The sequence below is a fragment of the Oryzias latipes genome, chromosome 9 (genome assembly GCF_053564925.1).
Source record: "Oryzias latipes strain Hd-rR chromosome 9, Olatipes_Hd-rR_3.1".
Taxonomy (NCBI): domain Eukaryota; kingdom Metazoa; phylum Chordata; class Actinopteri; order Beloniformes; family Adrianichthyidae; genus Oryzias; species Oryzias latipes.
In genome coordinates this window covers 15,808,295-15,825,714 of record NC_136245.1, presented here as the reverse complement: position 1 = coordinate 15,825,714, position 17,420 = coordinate 15,808,295, and the positions used below count along the sequence as shown (strand labels likewise).

Sequence of the window (17,420 nt, the reverse complement as noted above, 5' to 3'; positions counted from 1 at the left end):
AACACACAAGAGAAAAGTAGCGAGACATTACACGTGATTGTTGCAAAGCAACTGCAGACACAGCAGAAACGGCTAGAGAAAAGGCTTACGCTTGAACTTGGCTTTGTGGCCCTAATCTGACCTGACAGAATATGTTTTGAAATTGTGAAGCTCATGCATCACTTCTTTTTCCGGCTCCCTTGGTGGTATTTTTTTTTCTTATTTTTCCAAAAGTTTAAGGTCAGAGGCAAGTTAGGAAAAGACACAACCTTAGCTTAAAACTTTACTTGTTATAACTTCTTTACATTTTTAGCTGTTTTTTATTTAAGGACTCACTTAGTTAAAAATTGGGTTTTTGGTGTTCTTAACATGTTCTTGTGGTATTTATGTGATGACGGAGGACGTATATTAGGAAAATTGAGCTTAAATTTGCATCTCTGAGTATTTCTTTATTCAAATCATTGTGAATCATTTTTGTTGCTCTGGTAATGTTCGGTTGGGGGGTGTGGGGGCCTGTAGGCTAGCGGTAGGCTAGTGTAAACAAAGGGAAGATAAGTGTGGGCAGGCTTACACCACCCCAACGGTCCCGCCCACAACTCTGAGGCAAATTTCTGATGAACTATTGCCGCTTTGCAGAAACACCAGACAATACAGGTTTTTTATTTTTTATATTGCCTAAAAACGGCACAATCATAATTAAAATGTCACTGGGAGCACTTTTACAATAGATCAAAGGATGATCGGATGATGTTAAAATGCTTTGTTCATTCTGTGCAGGTGGACTTTGTTCGGGCTGTCATAGGTGGGGACCACCTTCACGAAGAGGAGCAAATGGCACTGGAGACCATGCTGGCTAACGTACCCCAGTCTAGAGCCACAAAGAGCAACAGTCTGGAGCTAACTCCCTCCAACACACCTCAGCTTTCTCCAGCTACCACTCCTGCCAACAAGAAGAACAGACTACCTATAGGTATCTTCATCTCTCAACCAACGGCTATTTGCTGATCACTAGATTCTTTTCACCGAAGCATCTCACAATAAATTCTATATTTGTAGGATCTTAAAGGGAAAATCGTTTAACTTTTAATAAACAAGGCTTTGTACGATTTGTGTGATTTTTTTTTTTTTTTTTTTCTGCTTAATAAGAGGAACTGTAAACAAGAGCTGGGAAGTGAAAGCTGGTGAAGTCTGTGTTTTACAGGAACCTAATGAGTTCTTTCTCAGCTTGTTATGAAGATAATTAGCGTGGTATGGATTGAGGTTCAATTACAAAAATGACAGCCAATTAAATCGCCAAATATAAATGAACTCATTTTAATTGGAATGGATGGAAAATATCCACAGTAAACCTTCGTTAGCATTTTACAGAACAAATGATACTGTGGCACATTTCTTAATTAGAAAACCTACTGCTTTTGTTTGGTCCTTTGAAATGTGACATTTACCTACAGAATATGTGTGACCCTACTCTGAATTCTGAGATATATTGTTTTATTCTTTTTCCAACTCCCTGCTTTGTCCCTCTCCTTTCCCTTTGTGCTGCCATTGAATGACCAGGACAACATTTAGCAGCTATAACATCTTGGGACCCCACAGCCACCAATCTGTGTGCTCACATTCCATTAGTAACCCCTTTTGGTGGGTAATCTATCAGTTATGTTTGAGCTGGAGAGAACTTAACCCTCGCCTGTGTTGCTTCATCCAGCTTTGACTTAAGAAACATTCATCAGGCATTAATTTGTTGTCCAATCTGCACTGTAACCATTGCACCATTATTTTGAAAGTGCTTCACTAGTTCTGCTTGGTCTTCTCGTTGTTGGCTCTTCAAAAGACACTAAATGCTTTTCCACTTTTTTCCCCTTCTTTTCTTTTTTGATATTGCAATTAAAGTGTTACCAATAGAATGGTGGCAATAGAAGACTATACCAAAAAAAAGAACCATCTATTTTCCATTTTCATTCACTGGGATTTTTCTTTAAGCAATAGCAAAGGTGTTTTTTTTAATTACACATTTGTTCAAATGTATACTGTAAAAGAGAAAAGTAGAAATAATTTCGATGGACTCAGAAACTTCCAATAACTTTAATTGATTTTAGGCCATTTCAAATTTCTTTCTGGTTTCTTTAAAAATAGTTTGATACTCAAACCTGCTGGTTGATACTATTTCTGCTTTGTTCACAGAACCTGGAATTTAATTCATTCAAACCATTTTGGTCCTTGATTCAGAAAAAAACTCATTGATACAACATTTTACTCCAAATTAAACTTGAAATGTTATTGCTTCTTAACTTTATTTGCCTTACATGACCTTCTAAAGCTCTGCTATTTTTAAACGCCACAAAGGGCAACAGTAAACTTTTCAGACTAAAGTGTCACTTCTGTTCTATACAAAAGTCACTTTGGTCTGTATGAAGGCTTGAGTTCTGTAAACAATCGAATTCAGTTGAGGTAAAAATGCTTTTAAGAACTACTATTTTAGTTTTGCTACTAACTGCTGTTTAACATTCAGAAACTAGAAGGAATTTTAGGTCTGTTGGTATAAATTAATTGAATAGGCTCAACCTTTTGTCATACCAGTGTGAAGTTTCGTTGATGTGTTTTTCTCATAGTTTTTTTAAACAAAAACATTATTTTATCCAATACTGTGCATTGCAAAAAGCGGCACATTGGTATGACATTCTTTTTGGAAGTGTGTTTTTGTTTTGTTTTGTGTGTTTTAGATTCTGGCTTGTTCTGTTCCATCTCAGAAAATTTTACTGCTTGTTTTATAGATTTAGATAATTACAAAGCAAATTGTTGTGACTTTTGAATAAAAAAACTTTTATTTTATATTTTCTTTAACCAACAAGCGAGTGCTCGAAGCCGCAGCCGTACCAACATAGCCCAGGAGGGGGAGGCAGAGGCCAGCTCCCAAGAGTCTATACAAGAGCTGATGCCAGAGGAGGTGCTGGTAATTTCTCTGGGCTCTGGCCCTCTGACTGTCCCTGGGATGATGTCAGAGAATGAGGTAATGTGACTTGAATTAATGCGCTCATTTGCAGGGAGATGATGATGATGATGTGATAAATTCTGAGTAATATTATTTCCTGTCATTGAAGCGAGCAAGTTTTTTTTCCATTCATGTCATGCATTTTATAGCTCTTATGCTAACTGCCAATACTATATTTCTTAGCAAAAAAAACAAAAATGGCTTTAACAGATGCAAGAATGAGTCACGTTAAATCAAGATCACAGATGAAGTCGTTTTTTTTCTCACGCAGGTTCTTTTTTTTTCACTCTGCTGCTTTTTTAGGTTTTAAACATGCAAATGGCTTACGGGACCCAAGGAGAGGGTCATGCTGATGAAGCTAAGCATCATGGGAAACCAGATAAAACCTTGCGATTTTCTCTCTGCAGTGATAACTTAGAGGGAATCTCTGAAGGTGGGTCTGCCTCATGGACAACATAACAGAAAATAAATTGAGTTTATTAGTGTTGTTTGTTTAGTTAGTTAGAACTGTCTTATGGTGTAATTTAGATTACCTATTAAGTCAGAATTTGATGTAAAATTTTCTGAAAATTATATTTCATATTCTTCATTCTCTTGTAATATTTACCACAGGCCCTTCCAATCGTTCCAATTCTGTGTCATCTTTGGACCCGGAAGTTGAGTCTATTTCTGATTCCGGAGCCGGACCGTCGGGGAGCAACGGTGTCGAGGCTCTGCAGCTTTTAGAGCACGAACAAGGTGTGTTTTTGAATGTGTAAATGTTTGCTTCAACTTTGCTCAAATTTGCATAAATGTCAAAAGACAATTTGAAAAGAAGTGAAAACTTTGCATCCTCGGTCCAACTCTAAAACTGCATTTCTCCTTCAGCGACCACCCAGGACAACCTGGATGACAAACTACGCAAGTTCGAGATCAGAGATATGATGGGCCTGACAGACGACCGTGACATCTCTGAGACGGTCAGTGAAACTTGGAGCACCGATGTCCTGGGCAGTGACTTTGACCCAAACATGGATGAGGACCGACTGCAGGAAATGCCAGGTGCCTCCCAGATCCTTTTATTCCCATAACCTAAGTCAGCCTTTTTCTTTGGCAGAGGAGGTATTGGGAAATGTCATCACCTTGTGGTGCTTATATGAAATAGCATCAAAGGTCACTTGTTTGCTTTTAGCTCTTACAAAGACGTGGAGCACATGTGAATGTTCACAAGAAGACAAATGATTATTTTATTGTCATTTTTTTTAATTTTATGATTATTTTTGTCATTTTGTTGAAGGTATTTAATTCGTTTACTTGGGTACAATGATCAGTTGACGGGAAGTTGGGATGATTTTTACTAATTTAGATAAAAACTAGATGGCATATTTGTTGAAAAGCTCAAGCGAACTCCACACTATTGGGCCTTATAGGTCCAAACAACCATTAGTTATTGTCGGTCTTATTGTCATTAACACCGGCCCACTCGGCTTGTTACAGTAGGTCTCTTTTGTACTGTACTTGAGATCAAACACAGATCTAGATGAAAGTTGTATTTTTTTTGTTTCTTCATGCATTTTTAGCTACTACCCACAATGCATTTGTCTTTACTTCTAAAAAAAAAAAACAATATATCAACCTTTTTTAAGATTATCCCCATATAGCCAGTGTCTAATATATAGTGTAAGTTCCTTTTACGTGGTTCATTTGCTGTGAAAGCAGCCGTAGACGGAGTATAAGTCTGCTTTCTGACCCTTCCTGTCTCCTCTCTGCCTCACTGTTTTTGTTGCCATTCTTTGGCCTGCTTTCGCTCTGCCTCTTTGCGCTGACATTCACTCAGTCCCTGCAGTCTTATTGACCTTGGTTCCTTCTCATTTGCATTCACCATTTTTCATTCTTCGGAATATGGTATTGGGGGACTTTTCCATCATTAAGTGAATTTACAGTGATTTCCTTATGTGTTTTCTCCAAGGGATTGGGTTATGAGATGCACATTAAATATCCATTAATACCTCATTATCCCACTGATAAGATTACCATGATAATGAGGCAGAAATTCTAATTGTTTCACTTCTTGTTGTGCCACTCATTTAATCATCCACCTGAAAGACAAATACCCTGCGCCCCTACCTTGAAGACTGTAAACATGGACAGCGGGATAAAGCTTTCCCACCAACAATGAGAGCACTGGCTTGCCAAGTGCAGTGCTCACTGTTGCCGGGGTGCTGGCATCAATGTTGGCTGATGGCACGCGTGTGCCATGAAGTGGAAGCCGCGCACACCAGGGAGGGCTGCTACCACTGGTTGACATTTTGGTCGTGAGCCTTAGACGCCAACTCCCCCTCACACCTGCTCGCTCTGCTCCCGTCGCCTCTGCATTCTTCTGCCTTGTTAAGCCCCCACTTCCCAAACGGAGATGGAGGGACAGCACTGAGCACTTGTACTAAGCAGTAATTTGGCTGTGAGTTATGCAGGGCTAAATAAGCTGGGCAAAGTCACGGCCCTGGAGGCTACTTCAAGATGAGGCGCCGTCATTAACCTCTGGCCTTTGGCACGATTATGCACGTGCATTTAGGTCCCAGCATGAAAATCACACAATCTTCTGGTGTAACGGTGTGTCTGGATCACTCCTTGCGGTTCATTTTTGCTCATGTCACACCATTTCTGTGTTTTGTCTGTTTGGGATGATTGACCCAGATGGCATGCATGCTTAACAGTGGTGAGGGCAATACACGGAATTAGTGAGATGTATCCTGAATTCTACCATTTAGAATTCCAGCAAAGGACTACCAAAGCTGACCATAGTTGCCTATAATGTGCACCTAAGCATCCTCGTGGAGTCAGATCTGAGTGCAAAAAGTGAAATGTTTAACTCAGCTTGGACTTTTAACATGATGAAATGATGTTCTATGTAAAAGATTTCAAATGTTTTAAGTTTTACTAGTAGGAGTTCATTTTTTTGTCTTTAGAGTAAATTATTTTTTTTAGTATGCTAATGTAATTTGTAGTTGTCATTACATATGCACTTTCTGGCACATAAATGCTGGATCAAATAATAAAAAAATAAAAAATTAAACCATTCTTAAGGCTTGCTATAAATGTAAAACCAGAATGTTTTGTTGCCATAAAACTGTACACTGTGAATTCCGAACAATGAGGATGGTGTTTCTAAAGGAGGCTACCGGCCTGTTCTTCCTTTGTTCTTTGGACCAGCGGCAGAGAACATGCTTGGCAGCCTGCTGTGTCTTCCTGGCTCAGGCTCAGTTCTGCTGGACCCTTATGGATCCACCATCTCCGAGACCACGAGTGAAGCCTGGAGCGTGGAGGTCCTTCCCAGCGACTCAGGTAGGTGATCGGGTTCATGTTGCATTTTGATTCTACGCTTGATTAAAATTCCTGCGACGCACTCCGACGTGCATCTGAACATTTACACATCCATGTGTAGGTTTTGTCTGCATAGTGGGGGATGGGACAGCAGGTGCACCTGTGCTGCATTCCATACACAAAAATGTGTGCATACATCTGTCATCATATTTGCGTGCACTTGCCTGTCTTTCAGGGCAGATCTGCCCGTGCCAGTAAGAGGCAGCTAAGGGTTTCCTTAGAGGGACCACCAGGTGTGTTTGCACCTGTGACAGAGCAGTGAAAAGAGGAAACACAAGGACAGCAGCTGTCCTCGTTTACATGCAGCCTATAGAGTGTCAGTTCTTAAGCTGATTTGAGACCAGTACACCAAAAAAGGTTCATCAGTTATACTATTGTTCAGGTGTGCGTGCCTTTTTTAAACTTTAACATTTACATCTAATCTATTCTTGCAAATAGTGTACACAAAGGCTTGCAAAAGGCAATGAAAACCAATAGCTTTTCTTTAATAAACAGTGTTAAGTGTTTTCTTAAAAAATTAAGCTTGTTGTGTTAATTGAAGTAGTGCTCTGTTTCACTGTGTGCAGAAATGACATGCTTGGGTGTCTTTCTTTTTGTTTCGTTTGCTTCCCCTGTTCTGCTCAATAATGGTGCAAATGCAGGCTTGCCTCAAGTAGAGAACTTGTTTCATGGCTAGGTAGCAGAAAACTACACTCTAAAGATCACTTCACCAACACATTATTACTAACGAGCATGCAAATGAGCTTTGCTGCTGGTGTGAAGCCTCTGGGTTTGACCCATAAGCTAGCCAAAGAATTAGAAGCTGCATCTTTATTGTTTGAATTACCAATTAAAATGCATGGATTTGTTTGCCTATGTGTGTACTTTGTTTCTTGATAATTACGATGTTTTTTCTTTTTTGTTTTCATCTCTAGAAGCTCCAGATCTGAAGCAGGAAGAGCGTCTGCAGGAGCTGGAGAGCTGCTCTGGTGTTGGCAGTACCTCAGATGACACTGAGGTCAGAGAAGTGAGTTCTAGACCCAGCACCCCAGGCCTCAGTGTTGTTTCAGGTAAGAATCACACCCATGTACAACATCCGTTTTCTAATTTCTCTAACTAGTTATGTATCAGAAACAAGCTCAAACTTATCTGCCCATCTTTGACCTTTCTAGTACATTCTGTCTTTTGGAAAGTTGTGAATATAGTTGTGAAAACATATACTTTAGATTCAGTTGTCCTTGTTTTTGTGTGGAGCAATCGTTTTTTGGTGAAAGTTTTTGACCTGCACGGTGGCAACGGTTGGGTTTTGGCTTTACACAGAGGTTAATGCTGGTTGTGTTGTCCGTGGGCTCAGGTGGACATACTATGCTGACATGCATAAAGTACTATCTTACATTAAGAAGCCAGCGGTGACATTCCTGGCTCAGCTACAACAGTCTCTAGAGATTCAGCCGATTGATAGTCCGCTGTGACGATCATTCTTATCTAGGATGTTCTTTTAACCCATGGGAGCTTGCATTACCACTTTAAAGATCCCAGTGGGCTCCCACCTGAGAGTGACCATATAGCATAGTCTGAAGAGAGAAATATCCTCTTTTGTCTCAGAATAATTTGCCCATTCAGGTGTTTTTTTTTTTCTCTCCTTTGGGCAGTTGCCAGACTCAAACGTTTCTCAGCAGAGGTGATATAGTTTTGTCCTGAATTTTAGCATGACTGAAGTTTTTCTGTGGGGGCAACAGGAATCAGTGCAACCTCGGAAGAAATCCCCAACAAGATCGAGGATCTGCGGTCAGAATGCAGCTCCGATTTCGGAGGGAAGGATTCTGTGACGAGTCCAGATGGGGAGGAGTCGAGTCACGGTAGGAGACTGTCACATCTCAACAAGGCTGGCTGAGCTTTCACTGGATCATAGATCTGATCAAACAACTTTTCATTGGTTGCCGTCACTTTCACAGCTGCTGCAAAACGAACTTTTAAAATATTTTAAGATTTTTACTTGTAGATGAGTGCTTTTTTGTATTTGTCCTCTAGGAAAGCAGACCTTAGTTTGTCCAGTATATGTATATATTGGCTTGCAATTTAGCCAACAGCACTAAATATCAGAATCAGAATCTTTCTTATCATTATGCAATGCACAACAAAATTGTTTTCAGGAGCTCTTTTTTAATAAATAATTAAATAATTGCCCATAGAAATTTAAGTGCTGCCATTTATAAATTTCTATTTACAAATGTCTATTGTTCTTTTTTTGCAGGAGGCCATCATTTGACATCTCCACCATCACAGCCAGATTCCTTACTTGCCATGTTTGACCCCCTCTCCACTGGTGAATGTAAATAGTTTTTGTCACTTTGTGTGACTCTATACCACTGTTGTAAAACATTAACTAGAAACCATCTAACAGTACTTGCAGGACATTATTTTGAAAGTAAATGCCACTTGCTCTTCGCTCTCTTGGAATCCCAAATTCTTCCCAGCAGTCCTTTTTATTCCTCCTTTTGTGCATGTTTTTTGCAGTGCAGGTAAATATTTAAGAGGGGAATGGTACTGGCTGCGAGTCTGTGACAAGGTGAAAGGATGACAGGTTGAGAGACCTCACCCCAGGGTCTTTGGCACTTTTCTCTTGTCCCACTGTGCTCATGGCACGAGGCTGCCATTGGAAGCTTTTCAGGAGAGAGTCTACCCTTGGAACAGGTGGCCTACCCACACCTAGGGCTCATATCCCACCAGCATCTCTCTTTAACTCCCTCCCCTCATTGAGGACCCCCCCCCCCCACTATTTTTATGTTTGGAGTTACTTCTTTAGACCAAGCAAATGTTTGTACTTTATTAAGTGATAAATTAAAAAATTCTATCAAACAATAAAAAACTTTGAAGTGGTGAGTAAGATGAAGAAGAGTATTTACTGAACACTTAATCTTAACAGAGGTGGATGCTTGAAAGGTTCCTTTGTGCTGTGTTCCTGCAGGCTCCTCCACCGGCACAATAGTTAGACCCAAAGTGCATTATGTGCGGCCTCCTCACCCTCCTCCTGATCCTCCCATCCCTGAAGCCAGTGCTGTGGCCCCAGAGATTCGCCATTCTCTTTTGAGTGAGCTGGAGCTCACCAAGCAGCGCCACTCTTTCCCTGACCGGCTGGTCCGCAGCCGCAGCTCCGACATCGTGTGTCCGGGCCGCCGGCCCACCAGCGACCCCGGCCTCAACAGGCGAGTGGCAGTCGAAGAGCGAGAACCTGGCGGGGCTTTTGTCTCATCGCCAAGCAAGGATTCTCTGAAAGTAGAGGTAAGAAGTCGTACACACAACACTGTTCTTCGGTTTGTAAACGGACCAAAAGAAATGAAATAGCATCAATGGTTTTTAAAAACTAAAATAGACTTTTAAAATCAATTTCTATCCCACTCAAAGGTAGAAGACAGGAAAGACAGTGACGATGAGAAGTCTGATCGCAACAGACCGTGGTGGAAGAAACGTTTCGTCTCCGCCATTCCCAAAGGTATATAATCCCCTCTTTTCCGGATTGCCTTTTTTCTTTGTTTTCAATGGAAACAAACAGATATATGAATTTGTTCTCTTTAAAAAAGGATCTTTGTTGTCCAGTCCAGTCCAGTCCTTTTCCTCACAGTTCTCAGGAGCCACTCATTTATTCAGACTTTTCAGAGCTAATAAGTCATCAGAGAGGCATTAGTTGTGTAGATGGTTGGGCTGTAGCCCTCCCAGTAGTGCTGTCAGCCAGCAGCTAATGGTCATTAAATAGCCCTCCATGTCATCAGCACTAACTGATGGCAGATCTGTTGTCGTAGGGCTTTTGTATAACCACCTCTTATATATCTGTGAAGAAAATAATGGCAGAACTCTTAAGTAAACAATGCATTGATTTAGTAAAGTATAAGACTTCATTCTAATGTCAAAGGTAAAGCCTGCACCCCCCTAATGTGTGCCAAACCACAGTCTGTTGTTTGTCCTGTTGCTCTGTACGGTCATGAGCAGCGAGTTGTCGCTCCGTGTGGCGACCTGTGCTTGAAAGGCCAACCCGTGTCTGTTGTGTTCCTCACAGTGCTGTATTGGACGGCTGAGAGCGATGCTCCAGGTAACGCTTCCATGTTGTCGCACTGAGCTAGCTTTTCTGCTGCAGCCGGCGGCTGCGCACCACGCTGCTTTGTAGCTGCTGCCTTAGACCCTGGAGACCTGTAGCGTGACATGATGTAGCTCCAGTTCACACGATCCCACTCCTCATCTATGCATCTGTTTAGCTACCCTTCACAATTGTTTTTTTGTTTGCACTAGTGTCATTCCACCTTATGCATAAAACAGAATATCAGTGTATAGATCCCTCACCCATTACCTTGTTCAGCCTGTGTATCTGCTTGTCCAGTTGGCACATTTTGTTAATCAGATAAACACAAAAAGGAAAATAAAGTTTTAATGAGCTTATTTTTTTTAAATGATATTCTGCTCCAAATCAAGGGTTTTTATTTTGCTTTTTTTTCCCTTACTTTGCTATGTTTTTAAAAGTAAAATGACATGTGAAAAGCAGTGGACCTCATCACATGTGTTTCCCACAGCTCCCATGGCAGCGTTTAGGAAAAGAGACAAACAGGAGAAGGATGATGTCCTACAAGGTCGGCAGCCTTTCGCCTCCTGCTCCTTTGATATGAGCTGATGGGTTTTATTTTAACACGATTGGTTTTTGTGTTTATTCTCAGACGAGCCACTGCCTAGACAGAGCACTCAACCCCAGGCAGCTGAAGACATTCTGGACAAATACAGGAATATTAAGAGGACAAGCCCCAGCGATGGAACTGCGGCAGGAGCGTCCTATGACGGCTCAGGAGGTCAGGGAGGAAAATTCTCATAAATGCAATCTGCGGCCACAGAACCCTTTTCATGCAGATTTTTCCTTTTCTTCATTTTTTAATGTTTGTACAGATATTTGTGTCGAAGACAGCGACTGTCCCAGAGAAGACGCTCTGCAGAACAATTCTGCCGATGACCTCCTGGATTCAGCTAGCCAGTCGGCACAACAACACGATTCCAAGTTCTCTTTCAGGTGTCTCCCTTAACATAACCAGCAAAAGTTTTTGGTCAAATTTTTGCCAAAAACCAATGGAAAGACTGTCATTTCTTAACTTTTTTTCTTGTTTTTTTCCCTCAGTGATGCAAAGAAAAAATTGAGGTTGGCTTTATGTTCGGCAGACTCTGTGGCTTTGCCTCTCCTGGCACCAGCAACCACACGCAACGGCCTGCCTGATCACATGGATCCTGAAGGTAGAAGCACTTTATGCAGACAATCATATTTCCTACAGGAGGTTGGTTGAAGTATGCACTTTAGACGAGACTGCAAGTGCTTTGTGAGTTTTCCAAAAGATACGGATATTAGGGCTGGGTTGGTAATATCGATTCATTGATCTGAATCTATCCAAGCTTGATTAATGAATCTATAAAAGTAGAGATCGATCTTTTCCGGTGACCTAATGCTACTGTTGTGAGATTTAGCGGGATCAGACTTTGAAACAATCATTGTGTACAACTGTAAAACTGCTAGACAGTTTACAAAATACAATCGGAAGGTTCATGGTACATTACTAATATGCTCCGATACATCTACAGGGTTATTTTAACAATAACAGCAGTCCAATAGCTTGATGCTAACGTATAATGGGATTTCCCATAGTATGGCTAACGCTCATTTAACCTAAACATATACTGCTGTCTAAATTCTAAATACTTTTGGGTATGAATAGTCTTAACTCTTTAAAGGAAACTGTTTTTAAAAGTAACCATCTGTGGTTTCACGCGCCGTCTTTTGCTCAAATCTTCTGGAATAAAGTGTAAAGCTATAGTGGAGCTCCCCCTAGTGGCCAAACTGAAACGTCCTCCAGGAGAGGCAGAACATTCATTTTAGTAACATGAGCCAGTTTCAAGGCTTTACAATGTTTATGATCTGCACATTTATGTTGTAGCTTCTCCGTTTGAGAAACCATGTAACATGTTAACTATGTGATTGGTTAGCTATTTCATTAATACATTTTACAGTATGTGAACTATATCAGATTAACATGAATATGTTCAAAATTGAATCGAATTGAATCAAGTGGATCGAAAGAATCGAAAAAATCGTGAATTGAATCAATCCAGGCTCTGGTGAGTGGAAATTATTGTTGATACCCAGCCCTAACCGAAATAAATAAATATAAAACCATTACATGTTTTAAAGTAGCAGGGTTGTACTGGTTTATTCTGGGTTAGTATGTGCCAGTTTTCCTTAGGATTGCCAAACTGGCTGGTCATTTGTAAGGAGGTCAAACCTGTTGGCCACAGTATTTTTCTGCAGAGCTACCCCGCCCTCCATCTCCGACATCCTCCTTTTCAGAAAATGAGATCGTCTGCTTCCTGAAGATCCAGCTCGCAGAAGCCATCAACCTTCAGGACAAGAACCAGATGGCTCAAATCCAGGAGACCACTCGCTGTGTTAGCCGCTTTGACGCTCGCACCTGCAGGAAGCTGCTGGCTGCTATTGCAGAAGATTACAGGTAAAACGGGAACAGAGGAAGAAAGTTCACTAAAGCCATCCACACACATAATTTTACTTAAAGGGCATTTCAGAGACCGCTCCATCGGGGTATAAAAGCAGAAGAAACGCTCATTCTTTTTGGTTCTTTTTGCAGGAAGCGGGCGCCCTACATAGCTTACCTCACCAGATGTCGTCAGGGCCTGCAGACCTCTCAGGCTCATTTGGAGAGGCTCCTTCAGAGGGTTCTGAGAGACAAAGAGGTGGCTAATCTCTACTTCACCACCGTCTGTGTCAGGCTTCTTCTTGAACACATGGAGTCAAAGATGCTCGACTTCATCAAAGGTATTGATTCTCTTTTCAGTATAAAACGAATCCTGGCTTCTTTATTTCCACTACTTTAAAACATTTTTTTCTTTGTGGCTCCAAACCAAAAGATTTTTACAAGATAAACTTAGGTTGGAAGATTTGATTTTAAACCCTGTCTGGTGCTGCAAGATCTATAAAGGAACTGTAATGACGCTGCATCAACGTGCACACACACACACACACACACACACACACACACACAAACGCGTGCTGTGTGAGGTTTAAATCTGTTATTTCTGTGCTCGACTGCAGCGTTCCAGGGGTGCACAGCAGCTGATGACAAGACGGCGGCAGTGGAGGATTTTCTGCGCTATTTGTACGGTGCCATGGCCCGTGATGCCATTTGGCAATATGCGAGCGAGGACCAGCTGCAGGATGCCCAGATGGCTATCGAGCGCAGCGTTATGAACCGCATCTTCAAACTGGCCTTCTACCCCAATCAGGATGGGGATATTCTCCGAGACCAGTGAGTCGCTCCGTTACTAACCCTGTCAACCAATCCGCTTCACCGAGAGACTTTTACATCATATTTTTACACCCAAGATTTGTTGGTTAGCATTTTCGAGCAATCAGACAAAATAATACATGGTATTGAACCTCCCAAGAATTGGTGTTTTTGGTGTTTAACATGCTTCTATGATCTGTAATTTTCTTACTGTCTGCTTGAACTGAGTTTGTTATCGTCACAGGCTTTTCTACGAACACATCCAGCGGCTCTCAAAGGTCGTCACAGCAAATCACAGAGCCCTTCAAATTCCAGAGGTATCACCTCAATGTTGTTGTTATTTTTTTCTATAAAGTAAGACAAGCAAATGTGCAGAAAGACCTCAGAAAGTTGCTAGGCTGTTAAACCGCTTTGCCTCTTAGGTTTACCTGAGGGAAGCTCCCTGGCCCTCTGCGCAGGCTGAGATCAAGTCCATCAATGCGTATAAGACTCCTCGAGACAAAGTGCAGTGCATTCTGCGTATGTGCTCCACCATCATGAACCTCCTGAGCCTGGCTAATGAAGACTCTGTCCCAGGAGCAGATGATTTTGTTCCTGTGCTTGTTTTTGTGCTCATTAGGGTAAGTTTTCAAACTGGATTTAGTGGTCATGATGTGACTTCTCTAAGACTTTTTCCACTTTCAGTTGTTGACGTCATGTCAATCAAGTTTATGAACAATCACCTGAAAGTTCTCACCTAATACCTTCATCATTGCATTGCAAACCGTCCCCCAGCCCCGCACATATATTTCCCGTATTTACGATTGTAATCTGTACTTTGTTGCGTGAGCTTCTTTAAGCGTCTAATGTGGGCCCATCCCCGCGTCTCCTCCCCTCCAGGCAAACCCGCCCTGCCTGCTGTCCACCGTGCAGTACATCAATAATTTCTACGCCAGCCGGCTGAGTGGGGAGGAGTGCTATTGGTGGATGCAGTTCACCGCAGCGGTGGAATTCATTAAGACCATCGATGATCGCAAGTGAAGCAGAACAGCCACCTGTATGGGCAGACTGCAGGAGAAGGAGCCGGGAGACTGGGAGACTTCCCAACCAACTGCTCCTTTTGCACAGCTTAAGAGGCCTGGCCCTCTGCCTGCTCTTTATTTGTATAGCTTGTACATAGTCAGAGACGTGGAAAGAAAAGCAAAATATATATAACTGTATGTATGTGAACAAGTTCCGGTTTTGCAAAACGCCTTTGAAGAAAAAAAAAAAACTTGGCATACATATTAAGCGTGAATCTGATTAGAATTTTATCATTTTGTCTTCTGAGTCCGTTTTGATTCTCAAGCTGTTAGGATTTTTATATATTCATAATTACCAACACAACATTAAATCACTGTAAGAGATAATCCTGTATAAAGGGACTAGACTTCATTGATGTGATTTACGAGCCTCCAATCAAATGAGAGTACAACACTTATTAAATAAGGGGATTTACAGTCAGAACTGCTGATGGGATTTAACTGCTTATAAACGCAGATCAACTCACAATGCTCCACGTTCTCTTATTGTATCATACAGTCGGGCAGCTTGTTTCACCAACTGTTTACTTCATCTAATTCCCAAACAAGCCTCAATTTGGATGTGGGGGCGTGCATATTTATATGAAGTGTATTTATTTCTGTCATTCTATTTAACACGCCTCTTTTTTTTTTTTTTTTTAAATGAAAATGCATATCATTCCCGTTCAAGATGGCACAGGCAAACAATGCTACAACGAGCTAGTTTGACGTTCTCGAGTTAGTAAAGGTAACTTAGCAGTGAGCAGGCAAGCAGAGAGCGCTGGTGGCATTTATGGGATATATTGATATAGTAGTGCCTTGGATGTGGGGCGCTCTGTATAGTTTGTTTGGAAAATCTAAGATTGGCATTATTTCCCCTCCACGCTCCAATGGGCAGACGGCATCTCTGCGAGGAAACTTTCATCCAGAAAAAAAACAAAGAGCCTGGGCGTCACCACATCTGGTCGTCACGGTTTTAGTCCCTTTAATTTAGCCAAACTGGAGCTCAAATCCCCTTTTGGTTTTCTAGATCCTACCTCAGAGTTGAAGCCAACGAGCTGGATTTCAGTTTGAGTAACTGTCAGGCAGGAGCTGACGGGGGTCTCTTTATTTATGACTAAAAAGGTCAAAACATTCATTTGAATCTGTCCAGCTGGTGTCCATGTTGTCTCCTTTATCTTTTAGTACCACTTTAGTCAGCATCAGATCCAGGAAATCATTTTTAGCTTCGCGACTCCTCAAGTTCAAAAAAGGGATTTGTATTTATGTGCACTTATTTTATTTTCCCCCCTTATAGTTTTGCCTTTTTTTTAATATAGTTTAAGCATTGTAGAAATGAGGAAAAAGTTTTTCATTTTTGTGCAGACGTGCCACATGTATTAGTTTCTCGACAAACCAGTAGTTGACCTGACGGCACAAAACGGAGGCCGGAAAAGCAAATAACCAACACGATCAACGTGTTACTGACCTGCAGCTTATGCTAGTGTGGTCAACGTATGTGTGGGTTTTGGTCAAGCGAGTGTGAATGAGATGTGAGTGTGATTGCTCGACCTCCCGCCTCCTCTTGCATAAAAACCACAAAAAAAAAAAAAAAAAAAGTAATCCTCGCTCTCCCATAGTGTGTGTGCCACGAGCCAGTAACCTGCAAGAGGATGCATCTGTGATACACACATATCAAAAATCTATTTTGCACAAAACTGATGTATTTTCCTGGGATATTTGGAAGAAAAAAAAAGGGGGTTGGATGGGCATGTTGACATGTCCTTGCTTTGGCCTTGATCATTTCTTAACTGTTGTGATTTCACATGTTTTGACAGACGCAAACTGAAGCACCTCACTGTTGCTCTTCCAAGCATTAACGGGCATCATCACAAATGCTTTTCTAAATGTCCTTTCGCCATAGCTCAAGCCGGCGCGTGTGTGCATGTGCGGCGCACTTCCTCGTAAAGTCGGCGTAATCAGTTTGATGAGAAAACCATGCCCTGGAAAATTAAGTTGCAGGTTGCATCTTCTAGTATAATCAGGTTTATGTGATGTCACTTTAATAAGGAGTACGTTCTGGACAGATGTGATGGGATTATTCGGGCCTGGTTTGTGTGCGTCAGTGCATCCCGCAGCTTGATGATCACGGCAGTTACACATGATGCATTGAGGTATTGATGAAAACCAAGTTAGAAAAATCCATGTAATTGTGTGTCAGGAGTTGTAGTCTTAGGTGGGGGATTCGGTCTGTGTAGTGCTGCTCCCTGTGCAGTGGTGTCAAAATATAAAAAGAAAAAAGAAAAAAAAAACAACTTTTCGTCTAATTTTAATTATAAGCTTGCACAATTCTGACATACGGGAAAGTTTTTTGTCTTTACTGTAATTAATGCATTATGTATTTCTTCAAAAACAATAAAAGAAACAAATAACTTACCTTTTTTTTCTCATTTATTGGTGTTATTGTTTTTTAAATTCTTTTAGTTTTCTGTTTTAGGTAGCTGCAAAATAAAAAATAAAAAACTAACATTAGGTATGCATGAATAATGATTGTGGGCTTGGCTGGTTGATGCAGAAGCATCCTATTGAGAAGCCACAAATAGCAACCTCTCTGCAAACATTTCATTACAGCTGACAAGTGTTTCAGTGGATTGTAATTGGAGATATCCCCCTCATCTGAGAGCCCTCCGCACTTCACCAATTGCCTTCCAATACTCTTTCTTTTTTCATCATAAACTTGGTGGGGTGCTTTGTATCCCCTGATGATATCTC

At 41.3% G+C, this 17,420-nt stretch overlaps 1 protein-coding gene across 8 annotated transcripts in view; it reads left to right on the top strand.

The window, feature by feature from the left end:
• Positions 1-17,084, top strand: part of gapvd1 (GTPase activating protein and VPS9 domains 1) — a 28,671-nt gene extending 11,587 nt beyond the window's left edge. Inside the window, exons 7-29 of one of the 8 annotated variants that reach the window (XM_020706101.3) lie at positions 757-949; positions 1,537-1,617; positions 2,829-2,986; positions 3,272-3,401; positions 3,581-3,706; positions 3,836-4,009; positions 6,158-6,289; positions 7,243-7,377; positions 8,047-8,166; positions 8,562-8,633; positions 9,276-9,589; positions 9,713-9,800; positions 10,362-10,394; positions 10,870-10,926; positions 11,011-11,139; positions 11,234-11,354; positions 11,460-11,572; positions 12,678-12,837; positions 12,973-13,160; positions 13,437-13,650; positions 13,874-13,946; positions 14,052-14,249; positions 14,509-17,084. In XM_020706101.3, coding sequence (XP_020561760.1) covers positions 757-949; positions 1,537-1,617; positions 2,829-2,986; positions 3,272-3,401; positions 3,581-3,706; positions 3,836-4,009; positions 6,158-6,289; positions 7,243-7,377; positions 8,047-8,166; positions 8,562-8,633; positions 9,276-9,589; positions 9,713-9,800; positions 10,362-10,394; positions 10,870-10,926; positions 11,011-11,139; positions 11,234-11,354; positions 11,460-11,572; positions 12,678-12,837; positions 12,973-13,160; positions 13,437-13,650; positions 13,874-13,946; positions 14,052-14,249; positions 14,509-14,649 — 3,150 coding nt within the window. In that variant the 3' untranslated portion in view covers positions 14,650-17,084. Of the gene's footprint in view, positions 1-756; positions 950-1,536; positions 1,618-2,828; positions 2,987-3,271; positions 3,402-3,580; positions 3,707-3,835; positions 4,010-6,157; positions 6,290-7,242; positions 7,378-8,046; positions 8,167-8,561; positions 8,640-9,275; positions 9,590-9,712; positions 9,801-10,361; positions 10,395-10,869; positions 10,927-11,010; positions 11,140-11,233; positions 11,355-11,459; positions 11,573-12,677; positions 12,838-12,972; positions 13,161-13,436; positions 13,651-13,873; positions 13,947-14,051; positions 14,250-14,508 lie in introns of all 8 variants that reach the window. The other 7 variants (XM_020706100.3, XM_078952203.1, XM_011479408.4 and 4 more) reach the window with 7 other exon arrangements.
• The last annotated feature ends 336 nt before the right edge of the window (positions 17,085-17,420 follow it).